This window comes from Scaptodrosophila lebanonensis, unplaced genomic scaffold (genome assembly GCF_003285725.1).
Source record: "Scaptodrosophila lebanonensis strain 11010-0011.00,11010-0021.00 unplaced genomic scaffold, SlebRS2 tig00000053-arrow-pilon, whole genome shotgun sequence".
NCBI lineage: Eukaryota > Metazoa > Arthropoda > Insecta > Diptera > Drosophilidae > Scaptodrosophila > Scaptodrosophila lebanonensis.
Window position 1 is genome coordinate 1,469,425 of NW_022060548.1, and position 19,073 is coordinate 1,488,497.

Consider the following 19,073-nt stretch of genomic DNA (forward strand, 5'->3'; position numbering starts at 1 on the left):
TTGATGTCAACATTTATTTAGACATTTATTTTTTGGTGACTACTCTCAAATCTATTTACATAAAAAATTCAGAACTAAAGAAACCCATCGTGCTTACACAAACAGGATTTAGACTCTGTAAAAATCTTGCTGTCTTCATTTCTTAACTATTTTCAGTTATATTTATTATCTCTTGACTGATTCATGCCTCTTAAGACTAAGAGTAAGAATAAATGAGGCACAGTCTCACTCCGCTTTATAAGTAGTGTACATTAGTGGACATTATATTTTTTCTTTTAACTTACCTGTACTTGAAACATCGTCACCGAATCGTCCAACATTTGTATGCGAACTGCCAGCTTTTTGCCGCCACGATGACGGGGCGTTGACGGTGTACCATCGACGCCTGACGGTGTACTCAGGGAATGTGTCATTCGTCCGCCGGGTAGGCCTCCGCCTCCGCCCCCGCCTCCTCCTCCACCACCACTACTCATATCGTAGTGGTGATGGCCACCACCACCGACGCCGCCAGATCCGGTAGCGGAACGTGAGGCTGTGCCCATGTCAGCCAAAGACATTTTGTAGACAAGAATTTTGCTGTGACAAACGATGTCCTAGGAGCACTCTCTTCCCTGCTCTACTTCTTTTCCTCCAACTTGCTATGTTCTGCGATTATCTGTCGCCTGTAGACTTCTCATGCATATATGTTTTATATATACAAGTATGGGCGCTGTTGTAGCTTTAGTTTTATTTTTAGCCTTTACTGTTCCGTTCTTGTCTGTTTGTATTGCACCGTTGATTTTTCCTTCTGATGGCTCTTATGTTTACTTTGCCACTTTGTCTCCCTACCTCCTTATTTTCTTTTTTGTATTTTTGCGCTCGTAATTTGAATAAACAGCGTCGAGCACTTAGAAGTTGTGTAACTTGAATTTTGAATTTTTTTCTATTCTAATTCTTTTGTTTGCTATTGTGTATATAGGTCTTGTCTTCTGCAATTTCTGCTATACATATATCCATTACATTTATACTACGACTTGGAATGGTACTGGGGTCGAATTGTTTGTTCGGTTGTGGGCGTCGTTGCTAGTTAATTGAAATGTAAAGTGGTTGGTTGTGTATGTTTGTGTGTGGCACAATTAATTCAATTCAATTCATTTCGTTTCGTCTGTGCTCCCAAAACCAAAGAAAGAAAATTGGAAGCTCTAACTTGCGGAGCTAAGCACATTCGTTTCACATTGGCATCAGTTCATGTAATAATTGAAGTGCCTAATTAAGTTGGCTGGCTCTTTTGGCTCTTTTTTCGCTTTTTTCGTTTTTTTGGCTGTGTTGTGGCTGCTGCTACATCAACTGTTTGGCATCGTCGTTTGCTCAATCAAATTTGGTTAGATTTTTTCCCCTTCTCTCCATTAATATTTATAACGCACATGTGGACTCGATTTCTTCATCGTTGTTCGTAGCCGTAGTTCTGTTGTGCTATTCTGGGGTTTCGGATCATTTTGCTGTTTTCTGCAAAGGGGAGAGATATAAGAACTGGTTAGTGAGTTATGAAAACTACAATTATTAGTTTACAAATTAGCGCTAATGTAGATACCATACAAGTATGTACATTTACTTGGATTTGAAAAAATAGAGGAAACAAGCGTATAGACGTTTAAAAAGCTAGAAGTATTTTTAAGCACGTTAAGATAACAATAAGTTTTGACTGCTCAGAAGTTAAATTTTTTACTATTATTTGAAACTATTCTAGCAAAGCCTGAAATAATCCCACAATTAGCAGAGTACGAAAAGCGACAAGTACAAGTAAATTTATAATGCTCGCAATGTCTTGACTTTATGGGCATGCTAATCATTTCTAATTTATGCCAAAACGTGACTTATGCAACTTGTGGCAAATGAAGCTGTCGGTAATCGCGAGTCTCGGGCCTTCAGTTTCGTCGTTATAATAAAAGTCGCCATTGTTATATAGTCGGTAGCAGTGAGGCATCGTCATGGCTGTCGTCATCATCATACGCAGACTTTGATCATTTACTGAATAATTGACTGACTGAATGACCGAATGACTATATACATATGTATTTGCCAGCCGCTTCGGTCATTGAACGTTGTTGTCCCCACAGATCGAGTGTTTATATACTTGTATTATAGCCGGCAAGGCAAATCATATGGGGCCTGTCAATTAAGCGAAATCTCTGCTGCCTAATGAACAACCTGCTGTTGAGCACATAAATTTGCAAATTTCACGCCCCATTCAGCAAAAGGCCACGCATTTGCATCCTGTGTGTTGTCGACCATGGTATATACATATGTATGTAAATTCATCCGTATATATGAATCTCAATCTCCCGGGTGCGATGTTGCCAAAGTTCGTTGAAGTTTTTGACAGCGGCCACGTCCAACAGTCACATCCATAGCCACGTCGACTTCTTTAGCATTCAAATTTACGAGCAGGCCATAAATATTCCATACCTTAACTTTTCCCCACCAACAAACTACTTCACAGATTTTGCTTTTGCCTGCGTGTTTATCATAATTTTTCATATTTATTTGTTTCGTGCTGCCCACAATAATTGGCGCCAAACTTCTTATGTAGGTTGGCATGCCACACGTTGCACAGTGAACAATTGTTTTCAAATATAACCTTTTCGAAATCGTATGCCTGCATATTCCCAAGACTCTTGAGAATATAATATTTATATAACCATAACAATAATATTTTCGGAGTGATATGAATGTTCATCCTGATTTAACTAACGATACTGAAGTACATAATTTGACAACATTTTGGAATCGGCAATTTTTAGCTACCTGCTTCTTAAGTAAATATTTAAATATCTTAGAAGAGAATTCTTCGGTATTTTTTCTCACTGTGCGGTGTTTGCTGTCCATGGAGTTGTCTGACTTCGAACTCTTCGGCTTTCCGGTTTCTCTCCCTATTTGCGTGGGCGCTGAGGCTCACGTGGGACGTCGACGCCAGCGGGTTTTCAAAGCTGTCAAAGTTGATTAGCTGCAGCTCATTTGATTTGGTGCTTTCCCCTACACCACCTCCCTCCAACTGTCACTACCCTATCTCATTGCCTTTTGCTATACCTTTTCATGTTTACTTTTTATTATTTTTCTTTTAAATGTTTACCATTTTTCTTCGCTCACTTTGTGTGCCGCCCTTTTTCAAACTCTTTTTTAGGTCGCTTTGATAAGCTTATTTATTTTCACAGGTGTTTCACTAATTTTCGTTGTCGTTGCCAATCAATTTTCATTTTCAATTTCAGTTGCGTGCTTCCCTTTCTCCCATTTCCAGTTTATTTTTTATGCATTTTTAATGTTTTTTTTTCATATAATTTGTAACAGTTGGTTTCAGCTATTCCGGCTAAGCCATGCCGTTTAGAGATAGGCTCGTGGGCGAGAGTGGTTTTAATATACATATTTTATTTTAGATAACTTTTTGTAACAACTAAATGAAATAAATAAATATTGTTAACAAAACCTCATAAGATTTGATATACATAGTTCGAAGCCTTGGTTTTATCATTCGTTTTTATTATGTGGAAGCAATTGTAGATGCTCCACTTAATAGAAAAGAGAAGTAAATAAAACATAAGCTAAATATGTGTATTTTTATTAACTTAACACGTTCTTGACACTGATTTAAAAACAGTTTTCAAGTATGTAGTTTGAATTGCTTGCGCCTTTCGATGACTATCTTACACTTTGTTTTAGTTGAGCCTTAATAAAAAATCACAATTTTAACTCCTCTTATCGTTAATTTTTTTGTCAGTTTATCTGTCACGCTCTCATCTATAATTTCCATAGCCAAATATTATAGCCTTCCCACTTGTTTGGCCTTTTGATTTGTTGCTTTTTAAAGCTTCATCGGCAATTGTAAATTTGATTGCAGGTAAGCCGCTCTGCATGTCTAATAAATAATGAGGAGGATGCCTGTCTACCCTTATCTGTCACACAGAACATGCGCAAACTTAATTATGTCAAATGCTAAAGTAATAAAAGTTTGATGAATTCCGACCCAGAGACACTGCCAGTTGCTTGACTAAAGTTTTTACTCAGGCAATGGGATAATAACGAAACTTTCTTCCACCGAGGAAGCACCACCCGAAGAAGCATAATCAGTTCAACTTGACAACTGGCAGCCAGCGGGATAAAAATGAAAACTTTATGCTTGATGTGTGCATAAAAGTTTCATCTGAGTGTATCAACAGCCATTTAGTTTAGTTGGCTCTGATGGCACGCAAAACATGCGACAGCCGGCTGTGCCGCATATGGCAACCCGGTAGCTTGCAGCATGCAGCATGCAACTTGCAACCCGGGCGGGCACAGTTGAGATTTGCCACAGCAGTTGTTGCAGTAACGTTGACGTTGACATAGTTGGCGGCACTCTTGTGGCCTGGTATGCGGCAGGAGCTACCAAAGTTGGTTGCTCGTCTAAGACTAAGCGGTACTTCAACCTATTTCGCAAATGGTTCCACTTGCACAGTGTGAAAATCATTGGCTCTATGCGAACTAATTTGAAATGGCAATCATTTCTCAAATACATGAAAATACAGTAAGTTTGTTCAAACAATTGAATGTTAGGTTTTGAAAAAGAACTATTTGGTGGAGCTCCAACGTTTGTAACTGAAGCATCCCATCTTTTGTCGGCATTGAGACATTGCTTGGCCGTCATATGATTAGATTCGAAAACAGAAACGTGTGGCTCTAAATTTTTAATGAGAACGAAAACATCAACATTGCCGGAATTTTTCAATATACTACTTCTATAATTAATACATAAGAGACAACTCCAACCCTTTGAAGGCAAGGAAATAGGACTTTAAAAAATAATTATTTTTGTATACTTTTTAGAATAAGTATGTATTTAGTTAATAAATAATAAATAGGATTGAAAAAAGTTAAACACGTCGTTAAATCTATTGGTGTAGTATTAAGAATACTTATTTACAATACTTTACTGATCAGTATTAATGGTATACCGACTATATTATTGGATTTATGGATTGAGTAAATATCCCACTGTGCAGCAGCTGCACTTGACTTTATGGTTGGTTAAAGTTATCTTTGGCTAGTCAACAAATTATTAAACATGTCAACGTCATTAATATTGTTGTTGTTTTTGTTGGACCGTTGCGGCAACTCAGCCACTTCTGATGTGGTATATCATTAAGGATTAACGGACAACTGCAGCCAACGGCCAAGGCTGCAACAACGACATCTGCATCGACGACAGCCGAGACTTGGGCGTTGTTATGGTGCCACGAAAGTGGGCAGCGTAATCTCTTTATTTATGGCCTTGGCTTCTGCGACTCTGCAATACCTTTGTTGCAGTGGGTGGGTTGTAAATGCTATAATGCGATAGATATGTTTGCAGCTTATGTCTGAACTTTAGTTCATTTTGCAGTGCAGTTGATAAACGAAAAGTATGGCAGGACATCAGGCAATAGACATTAAATTTCAACAAAGGTAAGCACCTCACCATAAAAATGCAAAGCAGTGCTGAAGTCTTCACATAGCATAACTAAAAAGAAATTCTTATATGCAATACGTGTGAAATATATTTTAGATCAGATTCTTTAAACATCTATAAAGTCAATCAGTACAGCCAGACCTGACAGAGTGTGTCTAGGGAACAGAAGTAATGAACGCTTTTTTAATTAATTTAAACGTTAGTCTTTTTGTTTAAATCAAAAACTGCAAAACAATTATATACAGAATTGTTCATCAAATAAATTAAAAGAAAATAATGAGATGTCTTTACTTGCTATTGCTTTATGTACTCCATGCAGAATACAAAGTTTATTCGCCTAAAGAAAGAGAATACCCTAAGCAGCACAAAGGCGAATTTTGCCACATGTGGCAAGGGGCAAATGCAGCTGTTGTATATGCTTTTTATGGTCTTTTATATGCAGAAGCCGACGAAGAGTGAACTTTTCTGTTTAATGCACATAATAAAGTGAATTGTATATACCATAATGAAATGATAAACAACGGCCCAGCATCCCAGCCATATAACGAGAAGAAATGCTGTGCTGTATAGCATATAAAGTACGGGGCAGTGTCGGGAGTTATTTGTCGGTTCGCTGTCGGTTTTAAATATATAATTTTAATGAACTGCATAAAGGCACAATGCCGGGGTAGACTCGAAACGACTGCCGTTGACTTTGAAATGCATTGCTGGCATTAATGATATGCATCTCGCTTCCACCAACGCAAACAAACCGGCCCCGGACCTGATGGACTGAGGGAATGACTGTATGGCTGACTGACAGGCACTGCACTATAGTGCATCCTTTTATAATTTGTTTTGCTTTGACTTGGCTGGCATTTTATTTTTAACCCACGCAAACGCACACATTGAGAAGGCAACAACAACAACAACAGCAATAATAAGTAAAAGGCTCATACATGTGATGTGCCACATGCAACTGCCGCCGCTGGTGCTGCTGTGGCAGCTACTGGAAATTTCGTTAGCTGCTGCCCAAGCAAACAACCATCAACAATTTATATATAGTAGACCACCTCCTTAGACTTTTTTTTGGAAAACAAAAAATACTCAAACATTCATACCCGTGCCTCTAAATCCAAAGTGATTCATCAACTGAGTTCACACCCAAGAATTTGCTTTCTGGGTGCAATCTGATGTTTCAGTTTCTCTTCAATTGAGATGTATGAGATACATTCAATTGAGTAGATTGAGATATTTTGCTTTTTTCTTCAATGCGAGGAAGCTGTTTTTAATGTAGGGATTTCTCTTCGAGATATATAAATTATTCAACGTTTTATTATGTGTGAATAAATAAAATAAATAACAATGCTTCAGATAGTAAGTGAAAAATTAGTGATTAAAAGTTAGAAAATTCATGATTGACCAATATTTCACAATATTAAAGATTTTATTGATGAATCGCTTAATTGCTAGCTCATTTTAACTGTATATTTTTATAGAACAAAACAAAATAAAATATTAATCACTATGGAATATTCCTCAACAATGAATAATCACTGTTTTTGTAAAAAATTTACATTGCTGTTACTTTTTATTTTATATAAATGAAAATGTACGAATATATTTAAAATAGCTCAAAAGCCTTTCTTTATACCCTCAAACCATTGCTAGTGGCTTGCAATTCCTGAGCTCAGCATTACGAATTATCGTATTGAGTGATAAATTTTGCCGAGCACACCTTAAACACGTCACTCACTGCAAATTATTGCTAATGCCAAATACAAACCACGCATTCAAAAAGCTAAACAATAATACCTACATACATACACAATACTACAAATATATTCATCATGACGTTACAAAATCAACCTCTGGGCGATGTGCGGCATAAAAAGCCGCATTTGAAAACAAATACAAGCGCGACTTGAGTCTGAGTCGGTGTGTAGGAAAATCAATTAGTGTTTTCAGTATTGTCAGTTGTCGTCGAACGTGCAAACAGACACTAACGATCACTCACACATACATATAGAAGTGCACATTAAAGCTTTGAGGGCAACTAACTTGCGCTGCCAAGTGACAACAATTTGAGTTGAGGAACATGTAAAGCTAGTTTCTCTCCGTCTACACAAATACAGGCCAGCATTGGAGAAAGAAGAATGTATAGAGTTAAAAGGAGGAGCAGTAACCAATAAGTATATTTTTTTTATCGATTTTCCTAATTTACACTATGCACTTTGAAAACGTGAAAAACATGAAGTAAAAGTTTATTTTTAAAGTACAACTAAACTTTTTATAGATTAATGAAAATTCTGTTATCAGATACACATACATATGTATATAAATATAGTATATATGTATAATTTACAAATTCATTTCGAGGTCTGGTATTTATCTGTGTAGATCAGAGAAATGTACATAGCTCCATCATTTGGCCCTATTCTTGGGTGTGGTCTCATCGCTTTTCTAATAAACTAATTTTAAAAACCATAGCGTTAAGTTTGCTTGCAACAAAGAGTTAGCATAGATAACCAAATATTTAAGACACCGATAGAAAAATCGTTTTATATATATATATATATATATATTTTTTTTTTTTGCATGGTCAATGTCTATGACTTATTAAAAACACTTTTCTCTCTTCCCTAAATCATTCGGCCATTACTAGCTTATGTGTTTTTATACCCTGTACCCGTAGGGTAAAAAGGGTATATTAGGTTTGTGCAAAGTATGTAACATACAGAAGGAAGCATCTCCGACCCCATAAAGTATATATATTCTTGATCAGCATGACGAGAGAAATCGATCTAGACATGTCCGTCCGTCTGTCCGTCCGTCTGGATGAACGCAAGGATCTCGGAAACTATTAAAGCTAGAATAACCAAAGTTGGCATCCAGATTCTCCTAGGTCCGAGTAAGGACGAGTTTATTTTTTTTTTTTTAATTTCCCCCCCCCTTCCCCCGCGTCCACATTTCAAATGCTACCTAAACCAAACTTTGCACACATAATTTCTATACAATTATCTACTGTTGTTTAAAATTTTATAAAATTCGGTCAATTCTAAGAAAAGTTATTAGCAAAACAAATTCTCACCAGTACAACCCCCCCAAACTGCAGCAACAAGTTCGCTCTTCTTCTTCCTCTTTATGCTGCTGCTATGGGCGCATATAACTCAGTGACGGAAGTTTACCTGGGTACAGGGTATTACACTGTCGGGCTTGATCGACTGTAGCGTTCTCTCTTGTTTCTATTTGCATTGTGTGAACTCAAAGAGCAGCTGCACTGAATTGTGTGTTTCCTTATCTTATCACGCTTATCACAGAATAGCGTTCTGCACGTAAATTATTGCTTCAGCAGCTGTCTTTGTTGTAGAACACAAAGAGATATAAATTTTTTATGTAACTTTTGGCATTTGCATTCCCAACAAACAAGCATTACATTCATGTCTATATCTAAAGATATTTTGCTGTTGGCAGCAGCAAATTTTCTTTTTCTTATCACAGTGCAGAAAACTTGTCAATATGAGATAAAATATTGATAGATAAAACGCGGAATTGTTGCTGTTCAAGTTACACACACACACACACACACACACACACCTTTCACATGGCTTGATTGTATATTTTATATAGCTGTTTTCAATATTAAGCTTGAAGCAACAGCAGCAACAACAACAATTCAACTACACCCCGTTTTATAGCGCACAACTGCCACCGACAATACATCAAAAAATAGATACAGAGTTAGGTGAAGAAGAGGCAATGCCATATAAAGTACACTCTCAAAAATGAGCTGATTTTTTTTTAAATAAAAAACAATAAGCTTCTTAAAAATATAAATTGATGGAAGTTGGAATATGAGAATTCATTCGAAATAAACGAGAAAACATTTATTATAAATTGACTCTTTTGTTTGGCATATAAATATAGTTTTTAACTAATTTTTTCCAGTGTACGTAGCTACGTAGGAGTTCCCCTAACAGCCCCAAAGCGCATTTTGTTATCACTGGAATGTGTTTTGCTCCAGCATGTGTGTGCTCGTTGCATGTATGTGTGCGATAAGCGCACAACACACTTGCTTGTCAGCAACAAAAGCGGTACAACCAATTTTTTCCACGATAGCTTTGGGACCCTTTCAACCGGTTGACATCATCGCTGGCAAATAATTTGAAGCCGCGAACCGTCTTCAAAATTCTTTTAATAAATTTTGTATCTATTTCGCCATATTTTTCAGTATATGGGGCGTATTAGAAATACATTTTTGCGCGATTATGTGGAATTATTTATTAAAGCGGAGCAAAGCAGCAAATATGAAAATGTCAAGCGAGTCTAAATTGACGAGTTGTTGAATATTAAAATTTAAAAATAAACAAATTAATAAGCAGCTTGCATTGATATTGAATGCCTAACATGCCTACAATTACTTCCTAATTCAAAGGAATTATGGCTATAAATCATTGATCAGAGTTATCCTTCTCCATTAACTATTTCTAGAATAAAGCTCCATTATACTATTAATTCTTTTTAAAAATCCATAGTAAATATAAAATCATCCGTATCCGCCGGTAAATGCGATTTTTCGGGATTTCCCTAAAATATAACACATTTTCAAAAGCGAGATAATCTCTTTTGGCAATGGACGTGTTCTTTTAAAAAGTTTCTAGGCAGCCCTCGCAGCAAGGCTTGCCAAAAAGCATTCAAACATATACTATACACACGGATATACAAAAGCATGAGCACAGACAGACAGTTGGCTTAGAAACTTGGCTAGCTTGTTGACCAAAAAGAGAACGAGTTAATCGTGCACATGAAATGGGTCAACATTCTATGAACAGTCGCAGAATCGTAATCGTTGTCGTAGTCATCGCTGCTGTTCTTGTGCAAGCTGTAGCAAAAGTATCTCACAGATACAAACAATGTTGACAGCGTCAGAGACCAAACAAATTAAGTTACTATTGGCTTTTCTTTATATAGCATATCTGTATTATATAGCGAGATTTGCACGCTCAATACGCTTTGCTGGCTTTCTGTGTTGCCTTTTTTAAAAGCAACGAGGCATACCGTACCGAGAGGGAAGGGAAGTGAAGAAGCAGGGCTGCCTGTCGTTGTATTTAAGTTGTGCGTTCATTGATTGTGATTTTTCTTTTTAAATTGTTTTGCCCGTAGCCTAATTGAAAATTGCTGTAGACAACTAAAATGCCTCGTCGAGTGGACAATCAAAAAGCTTTTCGTTTAATTCTAAGCTTTTTTTTTTTAATACCACATGGGATGTCAAACAGGTTTTCGTTCTAAATTTGTGCGCAGACTACTATTTTCGTTTTAATAGGCATAACATTATGAACGACAAATTCTTTACAGCCCCAGTGTGTGTAGATTTGATTCGATACTGTAGTATGTGGCCTAGCAACCAACACTTGAGTTCAATTCTGTACTGGCCAAACCGCAAGCCCCAGCCCTCAGTTCTCGGCCCTTTCACTAAGTGGTCAAGTGGAGGTGGCGCTTGTTGAGATGTCAGTCAAGTTGCATGCGGCAAGGTTGCCATGGCGTAGAGCGCATTACAATGCGATTGCGTTGATGGTGACCACTTCAGCTTTTTATAGCAACGCAAATTGTTTTGCGCAGTCCGCAATCTGTATTGCACAGATACTATTATATCTAAAGCACATAAATTGCCATAATTTATTAAAAAACATTTTTATTGAAGTTGTAGACTATTGAGAACTCAAGCTTATGGGCGTATACTTCAAGATATATGTATATACATTAATTATATCAATCTATTGTCGTCGGAACGGACGGGGTGCAATTTAAAATTTTCCATTGAGTTTAGTGGATCAGGTTATTTGAAAAAGAGGGCTTCATCAATGCAAATATGTATACTTGTATTGAGTGTTAAATATGCATTTCAAAAACAATACATTTTAGGTTTATGAATGGTAGTATAAAAATATGGAATATTTCGTACTACTTTGTATGCAAAAATCGTTTGTTCTCTCACTTTTCTATATAATTATAATCTGATAGCCATTATCATCAAGATAATTAAAATAATATGTGCTATTTGATGATATAAACACTACTGAGGGTTTTCCATGTAATTTAGTTGATTTTTCAGTCCTAATAAGACTATGTTTTTTCTAACAGGAACAATTCTCGTTCTGAATTCAATTCTAGTTCTGAAGGCTATAAAGCTCTATTAAAGGCTGTAAAAAATCCTTTCCTACTTATATAATGTATGTACATGCATATATGTATGTATCTGCTTCTTTTGTTAAAAAACAAAGTGCATAGCTAAGTTACATCGTCATATTTCTATCGTTTTTGTTCTTTTCATCATTTTCAGCGAGCCGTTTAATTCGATTTCCTTTACAAATGCCATAAAATTGACAGCATTGATTCAAAATGAAATCGAAAAAAGTATTGAAAAGTCAACAATCGCAAAGCACACACACTCACAAGCAAACGCAAGAGCTCAAAGCGTAGGAAGAAGACACAACTCAAACGAATGCAATGACCTGAATTTAACCCATTTGTGCATCAAAATGTAAAACCGATAAGAGCAGCGACAACAACAACGACCGTTAGTAGAGCAGCAACTGTAAGGCGAGAAAGGAAAACACACACAAGCACATGCACACGCACAAATACGATCAAATGAATGAAAATAAAACGTAAACATGTGTTGCCAAAAAAAAACGAAGAAAAGAAGGGGTGTTGCGTAGGATATACAGAAAATAAAAACGAGTAGAACGTTTAAGTCGCGTTAGCCTGACTTTTGTATACCCTGCACCCGCCGCTTTTTCTGCCACAGTCGTTTAACTATAATAAGCTTTTTTGCAGCAATCGTTTCTATGGCCATTCCTTGATAAAACTGCAGAGTAAGAAAAAAACCTATAGGTATACATTTTGATAAAGATACATACATACATATGTAAGTATAAGATTCTAAATTATTGAATAGAAAAAGTTATAATACAACTGAGTTTGCGCTAATTTCTAGTAATGAACCGATATATGGTTTGTAATCACGTTGCTTCGAACAAAGGGTATAAAAAAGGATGTTGTGTAGGATATCATAAAAATAAATCAAGGCGAAAACAGGGGCGACAAGTGTTTTGGAAATTAAAGAAAAATGTTTACTCTGCCTTACGTGCTCAGCGACAACAGTAACAACAAACAGACCAAAGCTTCTAACTGTAATTGTCGTAACTATACGGTATAAGTATGTATGGGTGTGAAGGTGATGATGCGTAAGCCAGCGTGCTGCTTTTAACAAGCTCAGCAGCGCTTTCGCTTGATAAATTCAAAACAGGCTGCTGCTGCGCATGTATATATGTGTGTGTATACAAGACGTCCTTGTGCCTAACACAACAACAGCAACAAAAACAAAAGCAGCAGCAGCAACAGCACTAGAACCAGCAATACAATGTGAGGGTTGCTGCTTCACGGGCCTACTCAACCTCAGCCTCGTGAGCGCCACCCCGTTTGTTGTTGTCAAAGTCTACACTTGCCTGTGTATTGGTATGGGATGTGCGCGGGCAAAACTTGCTGCTGTTGTACGTGGGCGGGGGAGCTGGGTGTGTGCTGGAATTTTGCGTGCCTTTTGGAATCTCCGCTATTGTTTCTGCTGCGTTATCGTTATCTTTTTACGAAGAACCCGTTGGTTAAATTCGCTTCACGCGCTTGAACAGCAATTAATTTCAATTTAATTGAATAACGCAAAATTTATAATACACACACATACACACGCGCACATAAAACTGGGTGTTTTCTCGCTGCTGCTACTGCGCCCTTTACACACGCACACATACACACACACGCACGCACTTGGCAGAAGGGCGCTCACACGGACACACACTGTGCAAAAAGTTGCCCGTGATAAATGATGCAGAAAAGCATCATGTAATTAATAATTAAATACACAAAAACAATACGCACACACAATTTGCTTATTCAAAATTGTACGTCAGAGTTGCGCGCACATTTTTGCGATTGGTTGATGTTTTTTAACGCGCTCGGAATGCAATTATATTGCATTTTAAAATCCACTAGACTGTCAGCTCGACCGTTTGCGACTACGCCATTTTACCTTTTGACAAGTGACAGCTGTTCTCTCGATACATACAAAGTATCGTTGCTCATTCAAGCATCGATATCTTTCAAATGCTCGGACCCTAAAAAATGCCAAAAACAAAGTACTACCCTAAAAAAGAGAAACAGTGCACCCAATTGTCGAGTACGCAGTGTCGTTTTCCGTTTAAACAAGATTTTAAATTGGCATACAAAGTTTCAAAGTGCGTAGCATAAAAATACAGTGAACAAATAGTATTTCAACATGAAATCATGCTTTATTCTTGTACTGCATAGAATTTAAAGCAAGCAAAAAAACAATGAGAATGTAGATAATACAAATGTAGATTATGGCATACATGCAAAAAAAAAAATAGTTGACTTTACTGGGTACAATAATAGTTTAGTTACTAATACCCTATAAGTGCCATTTACATATTTATTTCTTTGCCTTGGCTTTTGGCTTGCTCGCTGCGGCACTTGGCTTTTTGGATGTGCTCGCTTTGGAAGTGCTTGCCTTTGAAGTGCTGGCGGGTGGTTTCTTTTTTGCCTTTATCAGGCCATCCAGTTCCAAATCATCGTTATCCTCATCATCAGAGTCAACAGCGCCAACAGTGCCGCCATCCTCGTCGACACCCTCCATGTCCAACATCCCCTCTTCATCAGCAACTGCCTCGGCGCGCTTTTTCTTAATGTTAGTCTGCACAGAATAGGAATAGGCCAAGACTTCCTTGTTGTAGGATCGCGTGAGTGCTGCCTTCACACGCCCATCCACTGCATCCATGGGTGACTTTTTGCCCGGCCAGGTCGTCAATTCTATCAACGAATCCAGGTCCTCGCGCAGCAAGTGATAGTCCTTCATGACATCCAATGCTGCCGCAACACCCTCCTGTCCATAAGTTGCCATAGGACGCACAATGTTCGATAGCAGGTAGGGCGCATAGTCCAATCGCATCGACTGCCTTGATCCGGAGGTGCGGATGCGTGTGTGATCGTGCAGTTCCTGGGCCAAACGCGAACGTTTATTGGACCTCGAATTTTTGCCCAGCCAGCCGGGGAAGTTAATCTGGCCCGTAAAGTGTCCGCACATATATTCGCCAGGCAGCAGGGAGCTGAAGACCGCCTGGGTGGGCAACAGGCTCCAGGCGGATGAGCCGCGAATACACCGATCTACCAAATCGCCTAGACTTAATGCTTCTGCAGTTGCCGCAACCTTCGATAAGATGTCCTTGCTGTGAATAGAGTGTGAAGTCAAATCAGTTCCAGAAATAAACCTCTATCTACGAAGTACTTATAAATATTCTTGAATGTTAACTCTTCTGTATGAGTAAGAAGCGCCCGTTTGTAAGTATTTTTATTCAAAAAATAAATGCAATAAATATATAAACTGATCTATAATGCTGCCTTAATTATAATTAATCACTCACCGTGGGCCTTGGGGCGTCACTTGTAGATAGTTTTGCTGCACAAATAAGGGCGCCATGCTGTAATCGTGAAAGAAGAGATCACACTTGTCGTATAAAGACATATGCTTGTGATCTTCGGCGCTGAACACCTTGCGCACCACATCCCAAGGTCCGAGCTTAATATCCTTTTGAGCAATCTTGTCGTCGGTGGGCTGCGACTTTGACATTAAGTCCAGCTTCTCACCAGCGCTGAGCAGCGCTATGTGATTGATGGATTGTCTAATATCGTTGTTGGTGGCTGCAATGATCTCTTCCACCTTAGCCGGTGACATCTTTACTTGTTCTCGACAGCAAATCATCATAATGCGTCCTTTGATCTGTTCGAGGCGTGGTCTTTGGAAGCGCAGGTCATAGCAATAGTTGACCAAGGAGCGTATTTTCGGATGATTACGATCATTACACATGCAAATAATGGGCACTGAGCTATCCTTGATCAGTGCTATTAGCTCCTGCATGCCACCACGATCCTCATTGCCAGCCATGCCATCCACTTCGTCCATGAGGAGCACATGTTTCTTGGAAACAGCCTGCGATCTGCCATTCACGAAACCATACAGTGATTTGTTCGAAAGCAAGCTGGAAACTTCCTCTTTCAGCAGTTTCTTGCTACGCGTATCGGAGGCATTGAATTCGACTGTATCGAAGCCGAGTTCCTTGCACACTAGGGTCGCCGTGGTTGTTTTTCCAATGCCCGGTGGACCCGACAGCAGTGCAGCCTTGTAAAAGCTTCCATCGTCGTTTTTTGCCCAAGGATTTGGACGCTGTAGTTTCTTCTTGCCATCGTGATTTACATACCATTTGGTCAGCCAATTCAAGAGTCTGTTGTGAAGGGAGGAAAATGCAAAATAAATATTTGAAATTCCCTTAGATGGGTTCGAAGCCTCTACTTACTTATTTACGTTGCTAGCAGCTCCGGCTTGTCCGACAATCTCTTTAGTCGAGGCCGGTTTGTATTTGTCAACCCAGGCTGTGGCGGCCAGCTTGTCAGCTGTGGTTTGCGCATTTGTGGCATTATTGCTTGGTAGGCGTTGAGGGTCTTTTTTAGGCTCCACTTTAAGCTCCTTTTTGGGTGAGATGTGTGTGTCGCTGTGCTTCTCTTTAATGTCCGGGACTCTGGGACTCTTGCTTGAATCTCGCTTTTCTTTCTTTACTTTAAGCTCAGCTTTGGGTGGGCTGTGCTCTTTCTGTTTATCTTTTTTGTCCCTGGGACTCTTCATTGACTCGCTCTTTTCTTGTTTAACCTTGAGCTTGTTGCTAGACTCCTCCTTTTCCTTCTTGATCGACTTTTCACCATTCTTGCTGCCATTTGTCAAACCCGAGCGCTCGCGTATCAAATCGAATAGCCCATCCTCACTCAGCACAGTTACATTGAACTCATCTGCCTGCGCCAATTTCTTTGGACCCGCTTCCTCGCCCACGACTAAATAATTAAGTTTTTTGCCAACCACCGTCATTACACGGCCACCGTATTCTTTGATAACAGACTCAGCCTCCCCCCGCTCCATGGACTCTAGTATGCCTGTGACGAGAAACGTGTAGCCTTTAAGGCAATCGGGGGTCCCTTTTGGTATCTCCTTGCAGCCAGGATTAAGGCAACTGGCACGGTTCTTATACTTTTGATATAGCACGGCTGTCATGCGTTTGCGTTCGTGTCGTTCCTCATCGCTCAGCACGCTCGTATCCAGGTCAGCATGCCCATTGGAAGCTCGGGCCCTTGCTTTGGGCGTCTTGGGTTTCTCTGATTTGGGTGTGCGACCTGCTGCCTTGGCTTTTGGTGGCTCCGGGCTGGGAGTGGCACGTTTGGCCCGCTTAATGGGTGGCGGAGGCGATAGTGACTTGCTTATTTCTATTGCAGGCGGCTGTTGATGCGACTCTGCTGCCTTGACGCTCTCATCCAAATCCACTTCCATCAAGCTTTGATCGATTTCCTCATCTTCCAGCTCTATAATACTCTTGTCTTTAGGCCGTGGCGGCTTTTGGGCTTCAATCCGCTTCGTTTCACCACCAAACAGGGCACTAGGATCTACCTTTTGGAGTGCCCTTTTAGTGGGCACCGCATTTTTCAGCTTTGATAATGACGGCTTCTTGGTTGGCGCTTTGTTGGGCGATGGTGTGTCATCCAGAGCTCTGCGCAATTTCTTGTGATCCTTTCCAGTTTTATTAACCTGGGGACTCTCTGCTATTTCGTCTTCATCACTAGAAATAACGCGTGCTTTCCGCTTCTTTGGCGCCGGACTTGCATCTTCGTCGCTCTTTTTGTTATTGCTGGGAAGTCGCTTGAAAAACGAGTCAATGCCCTGAACAAAGAGAAGTGCTAAGTAATGTAATGTTTATTAAATAATTGTTTACTTACGCGCTGCATCGCTACTTTTATCAAACTACTGCGCAAATCCTGCGCAAAAAGTTGCAATAATTTGGCGGACAAACGGCAAGGTTGCCATACAATTTCAAAATCAGATAGTGTTCCAACTTTGCGCAAAAACCAAACATTTATTTGTGTATATATGTGAAAAACTTATGATTTTATTTATTGACTTAAGCGCGTCAGGTCCTCAATTTGAATTAATTTTCATCGCCAGTAAATACATGAATTGTGCAAAAGCGCGCTTTAAAGACTAGTGCTATAAAATACATAAAAACTATACACAGCTTCATTAGGGTACCTTATCGTTTTTTTAACCCATGCTCCAATAGTAACGAAATTAAATCAAATCCGAAACATCACCAACGTATCCGCATTCAAAATTGTTGGATTTAGTTCTAAAGTGGCTTAGAATAAAAAATATGAAGACGGTATTTTATTCATTGCACAGCAGTATGAATTAATTTTATTATTGTGAAGTAAAATATTTGATTATCCTAAACAGCTGGTGCCAGTTGCAAAGCAAACAGCTTTTATGTGTGATATAGCGCGATTTGCATGGCTAGTGCTGTACAAAATATAAAAACTAAACACAGCTTACCCATAATGAAGTTATGTTATCGTATCGGTTTTAAAGCCCATATTTCAAAATCAGATAGTGTTCCAACTTTGCGCAAAAACCAAACATTTATTTGTGTATATATGTGAAAAACTTATGATTTTATTTATTGACTTAAGCGCGTCAGGTCCTCAATTTGAATTAATTTTCATCGCCAGTAAATACATGAATTGTGCAAAAGCGCGCTTTAAAGACTAGTGCTATAAAATACATAAAAACTATACACAGCTTCATTAGGGTACCTTATCGTTTTTTTAACCCATGCTCCAATAGTAACGAAATTAAATCAAATCCGAAACATCACCAACGTATCCGCATTCAAAATTGTTGGATTTAGTTCTAAAGTGGCTTAGAATAAAAAATATGAAGACGGTATTTTATTCATTGCACAGCAGTATGAATTAATTTTATTATTGTGAAGTAAAATATTTGATTATCCTAAACAGCTGGTGCCAGTTGCAAAGCAAACAGCTTTTATGTGTGATATAGCGCGATTTGCATGGCTAGTGCTGTACAAAATATAAAAACTAAACACAGCTTACCCATAATGAAGTTATGTTATCGTATCGGTTTTAAAGCCCATATTTCAAAATCAGATAGTGTTCCAACTTTGCGCAAAAACCAAACATTTATTTGTGTATATATGTGAAAAACTTATGATTTTATTTATTGACTTAAGCGCGTCAGGTCCTCAATTTGAATTAATTTTCATCGCCAGTAAATACATGAATTGTGCAAAAGCGCGCTTTAAAGACTAGTGCTATAAAATACATAAAAACTATACACAGCTTCATTAGGGTACCTTATCGTTTTTTTAACCCATGCTCCAATAGTAACGAAATTAAATCAAATCCGAAACATCACCAACGTATCCGCATTCAAAATTGTTGGATTTAGTTCTAAAGTGGCTTAGAATAAAAAATATGAAGACGGTATTTTATTCATTGCACAGCAGTATGAATTAATTTTATTATTGTGAAGTAAAATATTTGATTATCCTAAACAGCTGGTGCCAGTTGCAAAGCAAACAGCTTTTATGTGTGATATAGCGCGATTTGCATGGCTAGTGCTGTACAAAATATAAAAACTAAACACAGCTTACCCATAATGAAGTTATGTTATCGTATC

At 38.5% G+C, this 19,073-nt stretch overlaps 2 protein-coding genes across 3 annotated transcripts in view; both read right to left on the reverse strand.

Annotated features, from left to right (window-relative positions):
* Positions 1 to 13,505, reverse strand: part of LOC115624297 (FERM, ARHGEF and pleckstrin domain-containing protein 1) — a 49,626-nt gene extending 36,121 nt beyond the window's left edge. For both annotated transcript variants that reach the window (XM_030518920.1, XM_030518922.1), the window contains exons 1-2: positions 13,367 to 13,505; positions 285 to 1,485 (exon numbers count right to left, since the gene is read on the reverse strand). In XM_030518920.1, the coding sequence (XP_030374780.1) occupies positions 285 to 557 (273 nt within the window). In that variant the 5' untranslated portion in view covers positions 558 to 1,485; positions 13,367 to 13,505. The remainder of the gene's footprint in view (positions 1 to 284; positions 1,486 to 13,366) is intronic.
* A 255-nt stretch (positions 13,506 to 13,760) lies between these two features.
* Positions 13,761 to 17,452, reverse strand: LOC115624084 (replication factor C subunit 1). Its single transcript, XM_030518673.1, has 4 exons — positions 17,318 to 17,452; positions 15,856 to 17,261; positions 14,926 to 15,783; positions 13,761 to 14,730 (listed from the first exon to the last, which is right to left on the reverse strand). The coding sequence occupies exons 1-4, from the start codon at positions 17,324 to 17,326 to the stop codon at positions 13,938 to 13,940; spliced, it is 3,066 nt and encodes a 1,021-aa protein (XP_030374533.1). The 5' UTR covers positions 17,327 to 17,452; the 3' UTR covers positions 13,761 to 13,937.
* Positions 17,453 to 19,073: the final 1,621 nt, after the last annotated feature.

Bases quoted from the DNA above. Each gene is read 5' to 3' on its own strand.
- LOC115624084 (XM_030518673.1), bottom strand. The intron at 15,784-15,855 runs GTAAGTAGAGGC...CCTTCACAACAG, and splicing joins GCTGCTAGCAACGTAAATAA to ACTCTTGAATTGGCTGACCA. The intron at 14,731-14,925 runs GTGAGTGATTAA...CTCTATTCACAG, and splicing joins GTGACGCCCCAAGGCCCACG to CAAGGACATCTTATCGAAGG.